At 45.6% G+C, this 13,896-nt stretch overlaps 1 protein-coding gene across 2 annotated transcripts in view; it reads right to left on the reverse strand.

Moving 5' to 3' along the window:
* The window catches only part of Mdh1b (malate dehydrogenase 1B), a 38,696-nt gene extending 25,034 nt beyond the window's left edge, over positions 1–13,662 (reverse strand). Inside the window, exons 1-5 of one of the 2 annotated variants that reach the window (XM_041631945.1) lie at positions 13,606–13,662; positions 7,258–7,370; positions 3,846–3,980; positions 3,526–3,668; positions 1,820–2,316 (exon numbers count right to left, since the gene is read on the reverse strand). In XM_041631945.1, coding sequence (XP_041487879.1) covers positions 1,820–2,316; positions 3,526–3,668; positions 3,846–3,980; positions 7,258–7,370; positions 13,606–13,627 — 910 coding nt within the window. In that variant the 5' untranslated portion in view covers positions 13,628–13,662. Of the gene's footprint in view, positions 1–1,819; positions 2,317–3,525; positions 3,669–3,845; positions 3,981–7,257; positions 7,371–13,605 lie in introns of those variants that run through there. The other variant, XM_041631946.1, reaches the window with a different exon arrangement.
* Positions 13,663–13,896: the final 234 nt, after the last annotated feature.

Consider the following 13,896-nt stretch of genomic DNA (forward strand, 5'->3'; position numbering starts at 1 on the left):
GATACGGAGAAGTGCCATCGACTGGTTTGCTCCCTTTGGCTTTCTTTAGCACAAAGGACCACCACACCACCCACAATGGGCTGGGCCCTCTCCCATCAATCACTAATTTAAAAATGTCCTACAGGCTTGCCTACAGCCTGATCTTATGGAGGCATTTTCTCAGTTGAGGTTCCTTCCTCTCAGATGACTCTAGCTTGTATCAAGTTAACATACAACTAACCAGCACATCTATGTACTTAAAATCTGTATCCAGGAGATTAAATTCTTGTCTGTTCTTTTGTAGGAAAAAGAGTATTAGAATAAGCTTTAGGGTAAATGTTGAATCTGCATGCAAGAAGGCAGAAGTATTCCGAGCTTTCCTGCCAAGAGATGACTGACAGCACTGTCTGGTCCTGGCTGGCACCCTGTGCTGCACTTAAATGGCTGTCAGTTCCCATCCACGGTCTCCCCAACTTTTGTTTCCAGCATGCCTGTAATTCCATCCTTAGAAATGCTGTTAGTCTAGACATAAAGGACCAGCTCTAAGGATGCAGAGCTAAAATACACTAAATGTGATCCAGTCTTATTTTCATATGATTCTGATATCTATCAATAGAAAGATCAATAACGAAATTTAATTAGATATAATAAACCTGCAGGTTTAATCTCCTTTTAAGTTTTACTGTGCATCAGGCAGCTCTCATGGGCACTTTTGAAATACTGACTGTGGTGGTGTGAATGATAATGCCCTCATAGGCTCATATGTTTGACTACTTGGTCCCAGCTGGTGCAACTGTTTAGGAAGGATTAGGAGGTGTGGCCTTTTTGGAGGAGGTGTGTCCCTGGGGGTGGGCCTCAAGTTTATAGGTCAGATGTAAGCCTGCAGCTCCTGCTCCAGCAGCATGCCTGCCTGCTGCCATGCTCTCTGCCACCATGATCATGGTCTGAACCCCCTGAAACTGTAATCAAGCCCCCAATTAGATGCTTTCTTTTATAAGTTGCCTTGGTCAAGGTGTCTCGTGACAACAGAAAAGTGACCCTGACGTTGTCTCTTTGGATCTTCACATTGATTCCAGGAGGGAGTTGCTGTTTTTAAACATGATAATTCTGAGGACAGAAGTGGGAAAGGAGGCAAAGCTGTTTTTACAAAGCCTTGAGAATTTGTAAACAACACACACCACTTTCCCCATTCTTATTGTGGGGAAAGTGGGATATTAGGTTAAAAATATTACTTGACTAATAGATATCTTATTACAACAAATATTTGCTAATTTTATAATGATGGGCAAAGTCACAAAGGTGGATGAAGAGAAGCTTGCACAGCCCCTGTCCTCATCCACAGGGTTGCCTCAGTTAGACACTTTCTCTTTTTATGGAGGATGCAGCAGGTTTGGTGCTTGCCTGGGTTCTCGGGCCTGCTAGGCAAGAGTTCTACAACTAACCTACAATTCTGTCCCTGCACTTGATTATATGAAAAATTCCAAAAATAAGCAGTGGGTAACTTTTAGGTCACTTTAATTATTGTATGTTGTTATTGTTAGCTTATTAGGTTATCACTCTTTACTGCTGTTAGTCTTTCATGGCCCCGGGTTTATGAATTAAACTGGATCACAATATATGTGTACAGGAAAAAGCTAGGTAGGGAGGATGGGGTTGTTAAGTGGCATCCCCCAATGAGGGAGGACCACACTGGCTCCACCCATCACTCCTAAGACACTCCTTACATCTCTCTTCTACTTCTGTGTCACACACCCTAGGTGGTCCTGTAGGATGCAGTTTTCCTTCCCCACTTTTTGACCCATGTATCAAAGCACAAACAGGACAGTAGGCGTTCACTCACTGGCTGGGGTTGTTTTCATCTTCCGGGCCACCATTGCTTTTGCTTGGCCTTCCACCCCCAGAGCCACCGCAATGATGTTGTGCGCGATATTAGGGGCATATTGCATAAGCAAGGCTGTTTTAAGATTCACAAAGGTTTTCCCGCCCACGATGACCTTGACGGACTCGTGAGCATTTTTTTCCATCAGGTAACCGTAGAGGCGGCACAGTGGCACCCGGCTTCTCAGGCAGCTCTCCAGGGTGCACACTTCCTCGTCTGTGCTGTCATCCAGGATGACGATGACTTGGGCCCCGAGGAAGGCATCCTCCGTGTTGGTGCAGAGGGAGATGCTGCGGAGGATGGGCGATGCCAAGTCCTCAATTTCCACCACTAAGCTTTCCAGGTAGCTTTCCATCTGCTCCCGGTCAAACAGGGTCAGGCTGATCTCTCTGTGCATTCCAAACACTTCTCCACTTAGCAAGATGGGGATTATGTGGTAGCATGCAGTATTGCTCGCGCTGATTAAATGCAAAAGTTGGATGGAAAATGGTTAGGTCCTTTGCTCATTTACACATTTTACTCTTAACAGATATTTCTGTGTGTGCTCCATAGGATGAGTCACTGTTTTCCATGGAAACCCTCCCACCTGCACAGACGTGCCTAAGGATCCCAAGCGGAATGAGAACGTCTCACTCCTCACACATCCTGGCATCTGGGAATACAACAAAGTAAGAGCTGACTGGTGTATTGGATGTTTCAGATGAAAGAGCTTGATCGCGTGCAGAAAACAAAGCAAGAACAAATAACTAAGCAGGCAAAAGCTCGCTTCAGACTCTTCTGCTTCTCTGTGGAAAGACAAAAGTGCCTGCTTCAGTTAGCCACCGCCTTTTCCATCTTTATCTAGGAGTGATTGCCTTTAGTTTGGGGCAGACTATCTTTCCCATAGTTTCACAAAGCAAAGGCTTTCCTGAAATAGCGAGGATAAGCACTGAATGTTCACTCTATCCGAAACTAACTGTACCTGAGTCTTCTATTTCAGTGATGATCAACTGTGGGGAGTTGGAAATTGCATCTGAGAACATCTACTTCTCTTGGTGGACTTGGGGAAGACACAGAGGTGATATCCATTTCAGTTCTTTCTTTTGGAGAGGGTCATGGATATCTATGTACAATTTCTGAATCTTTTTAGTGTTTGTAGTTTTCCATAATTTTACATATTTCCTTCAAGCAGGTGTATGTTAGGACACCACATATTGCAAGAAGGACAATGTGAGTTAGACAGAGGGGATGGAAACTCAGAGAGAAAGAATAACACAGAGAGAGGGCAGAGATGGAAAAAGAGGAAGTGACAAGCGGGGACACCGAGAAGCACACTTGAGAAGGAGAAAAGGAAGACTTTGGGGATCAGGATTGCGTGCGTGCAAGAGAAAGAACCATGGGAATCCAGCAGGTGGGGAAGAGGGAGGGAGCAATGATCATAGGACACACGCCAGCAAAGCTGGTTTAGATCGTGTGAAGACCCGTACACACATGAATCTTAAATCACACGGGGATGGGTGCTGGAGGATAGAGAAACTCGTGTCCATGCACCAACCCAGACCTGTGAACACAATCATACACACATGCGTCTCGAACATTTTTTGGTGTTCTTTCATTGTGCAATCAATCCCATCTCACTATCCTTTCTAAAAAATAAAAACCCAGACTCCTAAATCCTGGAGCTTCACCTGGCAATCCAGACCTGCAGGGGGGTGATGAGATCTTTCAGGGTTTTTTTCTCCACCTCTTCTTCTATATGTGCCTCCAGGTTCTCTTTAGCAATGAGCATCATCAGGTCCGTTGTCATGCTGGAAGTGACACCATAGTAAAGCTAAATATCAGAAAAAAAAAGCTCAACCTCAGAAAACAGAACATGGTCAGACAAAGACTTGAACAGAAAACAGGCAAGGAGAAAAATGATGTAATGGCTTAGAAAGCAAGACATTTGAAATACAAAATAATGTCAAGAGAAAGATATTTGAACAGATAAGCAATGCAGTTCCCACACCTGGGCGTGCTCCAGGAATTCATTGTATCCTCCCAAAAGCAAGCCCTTGCCTCCACGGTCCAGTAGCTCTCTCCAGATAATGGGGGAGGTGCTGTGGTCCCATTTATTCTTTTCACAAATGTCTTCTAGCCACTCCTGTGGAAAAATATTCCAATAAAAGTCATATATTAAATCTGCCTAAGAATTCAGTTCAGTATTCTTGGATTTAGACAACAAAGGATCAGCTTGCTTTTAATGCTACTATGTGTGCACAATACATTTAGATACCTTCAAATGGAAAAATATAAACCTAGAAAATGGTCGTGAGCCTGGTTGCTCATGACTTTAATTGTATCACTGGGGAAGCAGAGGCAGGTGGATCCCTGTGAGTTCCAGGTCAGTCTGGTCCAGATAGGAACTTCCGAGTCAGTCAGGGCTAATGGTAAGATCTGAGAAGCAGGGAGGACAGCATTCTTATCGGTAAGGTACAATTGAGTGGTCCTAAAGCCCCACCCCTGGAGGCACGTGTACTGAGGCCATCTCACAAACAAACTCTATTTCTAGCTAATTCTGAAGATGTCCATGCTCTCAGTTCATCCCAAAGCAAGAAGACAGATATTTCCAACACGGCCTCTCTAAAGCACTGTACCACTTGGCTGGTGACACACTGGGCTGGGGGAAGAATGTGATCTACTCCGAGAGACTGTTCCGAGGAGAATATGCCAACGTTCTTTCAGGCCCTGGAAGAATGTGTAGGACCGAATACTCAGAGTCCTGAATCCGGAACGGAACCTAAAGGTGGGCAGGAAGATTTCTTCAGTGTGACTCACTCTTCTGCAGTTTGGGAGGGCACACCCCTGTGGAGACCCCAGAATACAGTGGTAATGTGTTACTTGATTGGTAGTCAGAAGTTTGGGAGGGCACACCTCGTGGAGACCCAGAATATAGTAGTAGTATGTTACTTGACTGGAAGTCAAAAGTTTGGAGAAAATGATGTTTCAAATAAAGTAGAAGTAGTAAACCTGCCAGGGAGGATGTGGAAGCAGAGGTCAAAGGTGTAGGGCACGGCTGCTGAGATGACTCTGTGGGTTACAGTGATTGTCACCAAGCCCGCCAACAATTCCATTTCTGGGACCTGCATAGTCAAAGAATAAAACTGACTCAGCAAAATATTCTCTCACCTTCCCTTACATCTTAGCACATGCAGGCCTTACCACAAAATAAATAAATACCTAAGTTAATTTCAAAAGGCTAGTGGGCACAGGGTATAGGAATCAACCACATTTTGGGGGGCCAGACAATGCTTAATTCACCAGAGTCACAAGAAACACAGTAAAAATAAAAGGAGCCTTGTGTGGCTGCCAACTGGGATGATAAAATATGGAGGTCCAGAGCACGGGGAAGTGTTCTCTAGAGAGTATCAGCTTTGAGAGGAATACTGGCCAGCGCCACAGACGTGATGACGTGGACAGTCACAAGAAGTTAGGCAAGAGTTCAAGAGAAGGGCTTGTAGTCTTAAAACCCTAGGTAGTTCTTACCATGGCTGAAGGATCAGCAAGCCAGCGACAAAAACCAGTGCTAGCATTTGATGACGGCACCATCCTTGGAGGACGTCAAAACTGCCTCTGTGAGAAACAGAAGACTCTGGCTTCTCTTCACGAGGTAAGGCAAACAATCTGTCTAGACTGAAATCGGCAGACGCGCTGGGTAGGGAACTCCCTTTCCTGCTCTTTGCGCTTTCAGCAGAAACCCTGCCAGAGACTTTAGGAAATGCTTGACCTGCCAACTCTAGGTCCTGCACATATCTGTGAACCAAGGGGATCGCTTTATAAGAGAAGGGGTACAGTGCTGAGCATCACCAAGCTTGAGAGAGGGGCAACGCAGGCCAGCAAAGCTGCAGATACCAGCTAGAAGACTGACACATGGCAAGAACGACCCCGCTCCTCCCAGTCACAAAATGTATTATACGTCAGTGTAGACTACTTAGACTTCAGGAACCAGGGGGGCAGAATTAAGAGAGACCTTGTTCACCATCATTCCCAGGGGCCCTCTTAGAGAATTTATGCTTCCCCAATTTTCTTTAGTCTGTGTGAGTTGAAAGGTTTTAAAAGTCTGAAGAGGAGCTTTTCTGGCAGAGGACACAAGAAGAATCCCACCTTTAAGCTATCGCCAACACTGGTCACAGTGAGATGAGAGACCAGGGGGCAAAGAAAGAAGTTGTTGCTATGGAAGGGGTAACTGGGCCTGCTAATCGGGAGACTGTACAACAGCTACTACCCAGAGTAAAGCATATTTAACATCCAGGTTATAATTTGAGCGTCTTTGGCAATGCTATACTCACTTTTGACCATACAAGGGGCAAAGTGTAATGGCTGTGTCTTTCAAAGGGACTGGGGCTCACATCCCCTAAGTATACAGAAGGAGGCCATCCCACCTAACACGTGGCCTAGAGCGGTAGAGGGAGACCTCTAATGGAGGGCAGGGAAGAGAGATGAGCGCCAGTTAGACTCTGAAACCATGTGCAATGGGGAATACAGTTCCTTAACAAGCCTTCCCTTAATAAAGTCTTCCCAGGGAAAGATCTTGATCTTCATCCCAGTACAGCTGTTACCAGATGCTGTGAATTTCCTTAATGGAGCACATGGGTTCAGAGGCACAGCACGTGGACTGTAGCAGATAGTCACGCACAGTCCAGGTTCCTTCCCGCCTATAACCAAGGTATCTGTGGCCTCAGTCACTAGAGATACCAGAGGTCATTGTTAAGGACTGACCTCAGCTAAAGAAATTCCCCTTGACGAAGAGTAAGCTCCCTTTCTTGGGGCAGTGCCTGTCAGGTGACTGGTTGATGCTCGCTACCTGTCTTTAGCATGGGGTGCCTCTGAAGGGATCCCCAGCATGCTCTGGAGGACCTGCTGATGCCTCTGCTGTAGCTGTGTCGTAGCTCCCCCACCCCCTTTCGCCTAATGCTGCTGCCTTCATCTTCATTTCTTCCTAGGATGTCCTAAGAGCGATTTCCAGTAAGTCTTCATCATCAAATTCTCCACCTTAAAAGTCTGTTTAGTGGGCGACGCAGCCACAGATACAGATGTCTCAAATAGGTCCTCATACCAGTATGACTCCGTGTGAAGGAGAAAGGAAAGGCTAAGAGTAGTGCGTGTTAAACACGAACTACCTGTTTTCATGGCAGGGGCGGGGTGGACTCAGCACATTTATCCCACTTATTGGAGTCTCCTTTGTGCTATTAGGTGTGAGAAAAGAACATGTTTTGAGGCTGATAAGTAGGAACTCCTTTTTACTAGTATCCAAATGTCATTAATCCATCATCATCAGAATACAGTCATCATCGGAAGCCCAAACGATGCCCTAGCAAGTATTTAATCAAAGTAGAACCCTTTCTCACATAAACACATTTAATAATGGTAAAGGTTCTTACCTCCCACACATCAGGATGCTTTGTGATTTTAAAAATCCGAAAATCAGGAAGATTCTTTTGCAAATAGTCTGCCAGGAGTTCTGCCTTGGCGTAGTAAGGGCAGTTTGCTTTCCCTGGAAGAGTTCAAGTGAGCTAAGCTTTCTTTCTTTTTTTTTTTTTTTAAAGCTGTAAAATTTATTTATTTATTTATTTATTTATTAATTTATTTATTTATTAAGGATTTCTGCCTCGTCCCCGCAACCGCTTCCCATTTCCCTCCCCCGATCAAGTCCCCCTCCCTCATCTGCTCGAAGAGCAATCAGGGAGCACGAGCAAGGAACTCAGGACCACGAGGGGTGCACCCACACACTAAGACAATGGGGATGTTCTATTGGGAACTCACCAAGGCCAGCTGGCCTAGGTCTGAAAAAGCATGGGATAAATCCGGACTAGGTGAACATAGCGGACAATGAGGAATACTGAGAATTCAAAAACAATCGCAGTGGGTTTTTGATCCTACTGCACGTACTGGCTTTGTGGGAGCCTAGGCAGTTTGGATGCTCACCTTACGAGACCTGGATAGAGGTGGGCAGTCCTTGGGCTAAGCTTTCTTTTGACACACACACAAATTGCCATGCTGCTATCAGGACTTGACAGACACTTAGAGAATGCACCATGGCCATAATATAACAAAATTACAAAATAACCTTCTATAACACAAACCTCAAGTTTTCGTTATATTAATAAAAATAAGAAATATTTCATAGATAAGGATCTTACCTAATAAAATGTTGTAGAAAAGAGAATGTTTTAAATATTTACCCTCCTCCAGTACTCTGCTATACCACATAGGAAACTGTAGCATACTATTTAAGCATGGCATACTAATACTGACAGTGAACTCATTAGAAGCCACCCCGGGGTCCAGGAAGGCGGCTCAGCTGATAAAGGAACTTGCCTCCCAACCTGATGGCACGAGTTTGATCCCCAGGACACACGTGGAAGAAGGACAGAAGCAACTCTTGTAAGTTCTCCCTTAACCTCTGCAAGCTCCCCTCCCCTGACCGCACACATAAAACAGATAAAACCAACACCAGAAGGTAAAAGGAGTGGAAATACAGCCCCTACAGATGTTACACACGGTCCAGAACCGTGGGGAGGCTGAGGGGGACCCCTATAGATTTGACACACGGTCCAGAACCGTGGGGAGACTGAGGGGGAAGGACCCATCTGGAGCTAACTTCTATTTCCTAGCTGACCTTATCTGAGAGAATCATGGGTGAGCTGCTCAGACAAGCGCATTAGGAAGGACAGGCAGAGCACAGGGGCGCATAACAGTGGGAGGGCGTCTGATCCAACCTGGGGTGCAGGTGCCACTGGGCAGCTGCAGGCGCACATTTTGCAGTGAGGACCACATAGGAAGTTAAACCTCCCCAAGAGAGCAGGTGGATGTGAGTTTAGGAAGACAGGCTAAGTGCAGCAGCTCCTGTGGAACATCCTTCCTTAACCTCATGAACCCCTCAACATCAATTCTTCTCAACACCTCTGTATGTATAAACCTCTCTGTCTAGTTCAAACCCATTGTTAATTACTTCAAACCCACTTTATGGCTCACGTTTAATTATCCTGTCCATTTCCTGGGAAGTTAGCTTGTCAAAGCCCTGCACTCTGCTTTGACCTCAATTACCTGCCTTTTCTGAATCTGGATTCCTTCTGCCCAGACATCACTGGGAAGATAATGGATCTAAAGAATGGAGAAGCTTCCAAAGGAAAGGGGTCTTGTACTCTGACTCCCGCTTTTGTCTTCTGAAAAGCCTTGCTCAACAAACTATTCCCACCCCATTAGACACTTTGTTATGTTTCTCGGGTCTCCTTTCAGGAATATTTAAAATGCATCCAACTTAAACTTCACTCTCTCCTTCCACTGAGTCCTTGTCTCTTCTTCCCAGGCACTGCTTTCTATGTGCCCCTTTCTGTTAAAACTTCTTTTAAAAATCCTCTGTCCTTGGCGCTTATATTTTCATTCATTTATTATTCCACTATAACCTAGCATCTCTCACAGTTTCCAGGAAGGAAATTGTATTAAGTATACATTACATATTTTTGCATAATTATACTTTATATTATATACAAGATGCTAGGAAATTATTATATAAAGTTTATTAAATGTAAGTTAAATACAAAAAAAATTAAGAACCCTGAGGTCCTTACTACAATAAGCAGTTTTTAACTCTTTCTTCTTGGCGCTGGTAGTGTTTATCAGTCTTGCCTGTTTCCACTTCCTGTGGCGTAATTCCTGGAGTGCCACCACTATGGTGGTATACTCCGCAGGCTTTCCTTCTAAATCCCTGGCTAGTCATTTCTATACTTTGCAAGTTCCGGTTTCCTCATCAATCCATTGAGTGGTACCGTTCGGCAAGGCACACATTTTCATACTTTTTCTGTATAGTTTGCCGGTCAAGTTCCTTGTTTTCAAGTAGCAATCTAATCCTATCTCAAGCACAGTGTCGTATCCAGACGCCTGCGCTTTCCCACGTTCCACATCTCTTTCCGAATGTGTCACGGGCACTTGGATTCCCTTCTGAAAAGACCGAGGTGACAAGCACCACCTCGTTCCAGTCCTCCACTGGGTTTGTTTAAACAGTTCTCAGCCCTCCACTCCTCCAGCGCCCCCTCCCCCCAACACATTTGGGATTTGCGTGGCCTTGACCATGTTCTGGATGTATTAATCAAAGTAATTAACGCAATTTAAGATAACTAAAAAAGACATCATTGAAAAATAATTGTCTTGGTGTGTCTGAAATAATTACTAAGCTCTGCCGGGAATGAGTTTTTCAGCGATATTCTGACCCTCACCTAACTTCGATGTAAATTACAGATGTAAAAGGTAGGTTTTGCCTTTAAAAATGCTGTACCCCTGAGCCTGGCCACCAGGGGACTTTTCAGAGTCACGAGCCCACTTTTATTCTAGCCATTAATAAAAGAACTAAAAACTTTTACTGGCTTCATCAGTGCAGTTGACAATAATTATCTCATGTGGGTCATTTCAATTCTAAGTCCTAAATCTCCTAGAGAAGTTATGTCAACACATCTCCTTATTTAAGAATATTAAGGGTAGTTGGGTGCAGTGGTGTATACCTTTAATTCCAGCACTCTGGAGGAAGACATAGAATTTGAGTCCAGCCTCAAATCAGCCAGGGGCTACATAGCAAGACTCTGTCTCAAAAGAGAGAAAGTACTACGAGTACCTAGATTATTAAACTTATTCTTCTGATGAAAGTTTTTCAGATAACCCCAATCTACCTAGCTGTCCATTGTTTAGGAGTCTAACTTTTCCTTTATTTCCTGTGTCATTTAGTGAACTAGACATCTTGTTCTACACATTTTGTCTCTCAGATTGCTCCCTAGTCCATTTGTTTTCTCCATTCATACTGACCACAATGCTAAACCCGTTGCTTCCTACACTTGCTAGAATCTCCTAACCGTCCTCTTGCTGTATCCATAACACTCGGCGGGTAAGATAAAATTTCCATTGCTTATATCTTTTTTATTTTTTTATTTTTGCCTTATATCTTTAAGGGAAATTTTCCACATACTTTGGTCAAAGTCTAAACTATGGGACGTGCCTCAGGAGAATCTGTGTTGTCTCCCTCTGTCTTCGGCTTAGGACACTCTTCCCTGCACCCTTTCTTCCAGTCCTACTCGACTCATTTCAATTGCATGATTATCAAATCCTCTCAGTTACCACCAAATTTGACTATGATTTCCAGCCAGACCTAGGGACTGGGACCGTGGCTTCGTGGTTCTCTGGCATCTGCACCATCAAGTGCTCTCAGATATTGTGGAATATTCCTTTACCCTGTGTGAAGATATGTCACTGGGGTTGGTTTGATAAAAAGCTCAATGGTCAATAGCTAGGCAGGAGGTATAGCAGGACGTTCTAGACAGAGAGAGCTCTGGGAAGAAGAATGGCAGAGTCTCAAGCCAGTGGCAAAAGAAACAAGATGGGGAAAATGGAGATGTGGTAACAAGTGCATGGAAGAAACCAGGTTAAAAATATGGGTTAATTTAAGTTATACGAGCTAGTTAGAAACAAGCCTACATTAAGGCCAAACTTTCATAATAAACCTCCATGTTTTTTTTTGGGGGGGGGAGCAGGTGGGACAGAGAAAGACTTATTACACTCAGAAGAGTTAGGGGTTGAAAGTTACTACCTGAGTGTATTGGGTTTAACCATACACTGTCTTTGTAAGCTCCGCAGACTCCAGTACTGCTCCAGGTGTTAGCCACACAGAAATTATTCTGTTTCTTCCTGCATCGTCTCTGCTTGGTAGCTAGTTGTTCAGTCATCTACTTAACCACCTCTCCCCCCCTGGAAGCCCTGACTAGGGAGGTCCCCTGCCCCCCTCCCCCTGGAAGCCCTGACTAGGAAGGTCCCCTGCCCCCCCCCCCCCCGGAAGCCCTGACTAGGGAGGTCCCCTGCCCCCTCTCCCCCTGGAAGCCCTGACTAGGAAGGTCCCCTGCCCTCCCCCCCCCCCTGGAAGCCCTGACTAGGAAGGTCCCCTCCCCCCTCTCCCCTGGAAGCCCTGACTAAGAAGGTCCCCTGCCCCCTCTCCCTCTGGAAGCCCTGACTAGGAAGGTTCCCTGCCCCCTTTCCCCCTGGAAGCCTTGACTAGGGAGGTCCCCTGCCCCCTCTCCCCCTGGAAGCCCTGACTAGGAAGGTTCCCTGCCCCCTCTCCCCCTGGAAGCCCTGACTAGGGAGGTCCCCTGCCCCCCCTCCCCCTGGAAGCCCTGACTAGGAAGGTCCCCTGCCCCCTCTCCCCTGGAAGCCCTGACTAGGAAGGACCCCTGCCCCCTTTCCCTCTGGAATCCCTAACTAGGAAGGTCCCCTGTCCTCTTTCCCCCTGGAATCCCTAACTAGGAAGGTCCCCTGCCCCCTCTCCCCCTGGAAGCCCTGACTAGGAAGGTCCCCTGCCCCCTCTCCCCTGGAAGCTCTGACTAAGAAGATCCTCTGCCCTCTCTCCCTCTGAAACGCTGCTCTGTTACTGCTATATACAAAACGCCATGAAACTTTTCTACTGTATTCCCACAATCCAGTCTTCTAGTGCTAAAAATATTTATCTGAAGCAGTAGTGAAGTAAAAGAGTACTTCCAAGGAGATGGTAAAGATCATTTGTGTCCAGTTTAACAGAGACGTCCACGTGGAAGAGGGCTCCAGACCTTAGCACAACCGACTCCATGATGGAAGCACCATTCAAGCTGTAATACTCAGCATGTAGACAGCACCACCTCCCAAAACTAAAACAAAGGCCCACTCCATCGAAGTCTTATAGTTCTGGGGACATCTCTAAGTGTGTTAACCTTACCTTTGGCTTCTGTAGTTCTGTTTCTGGGTAACTGTTCTTGTTAACTGAAGTATGTCAACCCAGAAAATGGTTTTGTGCCTAAAAGCTGACCCTGAGAAAGACTCGGGGCTACACTGGGATCTAGAACGCCTAGTGTAGTTGCCAGCTGGCTAATACTTTCTGTTGGCTTAAATCCAAGTCCGAGCAGTCTTCTCTGGTGTATACCCCCAAATAAACTAAGACAAAAACTGAACAGTTTATCTAAGATTGGTGATTTCAGGGGAAAAAAAAAACCAGTTTGCATATAAGGCAAATTAGAAGCCAGATTGAGTGGAATGAAGGGCTAGAGATAGAACAGCCGGGAGCTCTTTTAAACAACTCGGGGAGAAGGGAGGAGGCAGACACACAGTAAGCATCCTGCTGCATTAGGTGTTGTTATTGCTTCTGACTGCGGAGATGAGTTTTTTAAAAATGCAAATCCATTGACTCTATTTTACTTAAATTCTTTCAATGACACTTCTTTGTGTTCAAGATTTAGTTCAAATATTTTTCCCCCTAGGTGTTTGTAAGATACAAGAGTCTTGTTTCTATTTTGTAAGTCTAACCCCATGTCCTGCCATACTCCCGCATCCAGTTCCTCCATTCGACTGCAGCTCTTTTAGCCCTTATCTGGGATAGTGCCGTTAACAGTTTTTCTGCTTAGTTCCCTGTGTCCATCCCTTCTCCATCCCACACCCCTACATTACGAGAATATTCGCCCAGAGGCCTGTGCACCTCTCCCTCATTGCATTAATCACGGCAGATCAAAGTTATTCTCTATATGTTTGCACCGCCGTGGGAATTAAAACTTGCCATGGCCAAACAAACATGAACATTTTTCCCCACCGTGTCCCCAGTGCTCGCTAGAGTTTGGCATACCGCCACTGCCTAACAGCCCGAGGTGATCCATCAGAGCATGGGCTGCGGAATAGAAGGCAGTTAACAAGGCTGACCAGCGACTATGGTAAACTGAAGAAGAACTCACCCGCGATCACGAATTTGGCCATGATCTCTAGCAAGACCTAGAGTCTGGGACCACGGCGTCTCGGTTGCCTGGCAACCGCGCCTCCGCTTTAAAAATGGCGCAGGCGCTCTCAGAAGCTGCCGCTCTGCCAGTGGCAAGTTCAAAGTTACTTCTTGAACGTGTTAAGTTTATAGAAACAACCATACATGCTCTTTATAAGCGCCGTGGACTCTTACGGAGACTCTTGTGTGGTCTATGGTCTATCTTTTCATCCGAGAAACCATTCTTCTGGCAGCCCCCCCCCGCAACACG

This window comes from Microtus oregoni, unplaced genomic scaffold (genome assembly GCF_018167655.1).
Source record: "Microtus oregoni isolate MIOR12 unplaced genomic scaffold, Mior012 000038F_ref0000394, whole genome shotgun sequence".
Lineage (NCBI taxonomy): Eukaryota > Metazoa > Chordata > Mammalia > Rodentia > Cricetidae > Microtus > Microtus oregoni.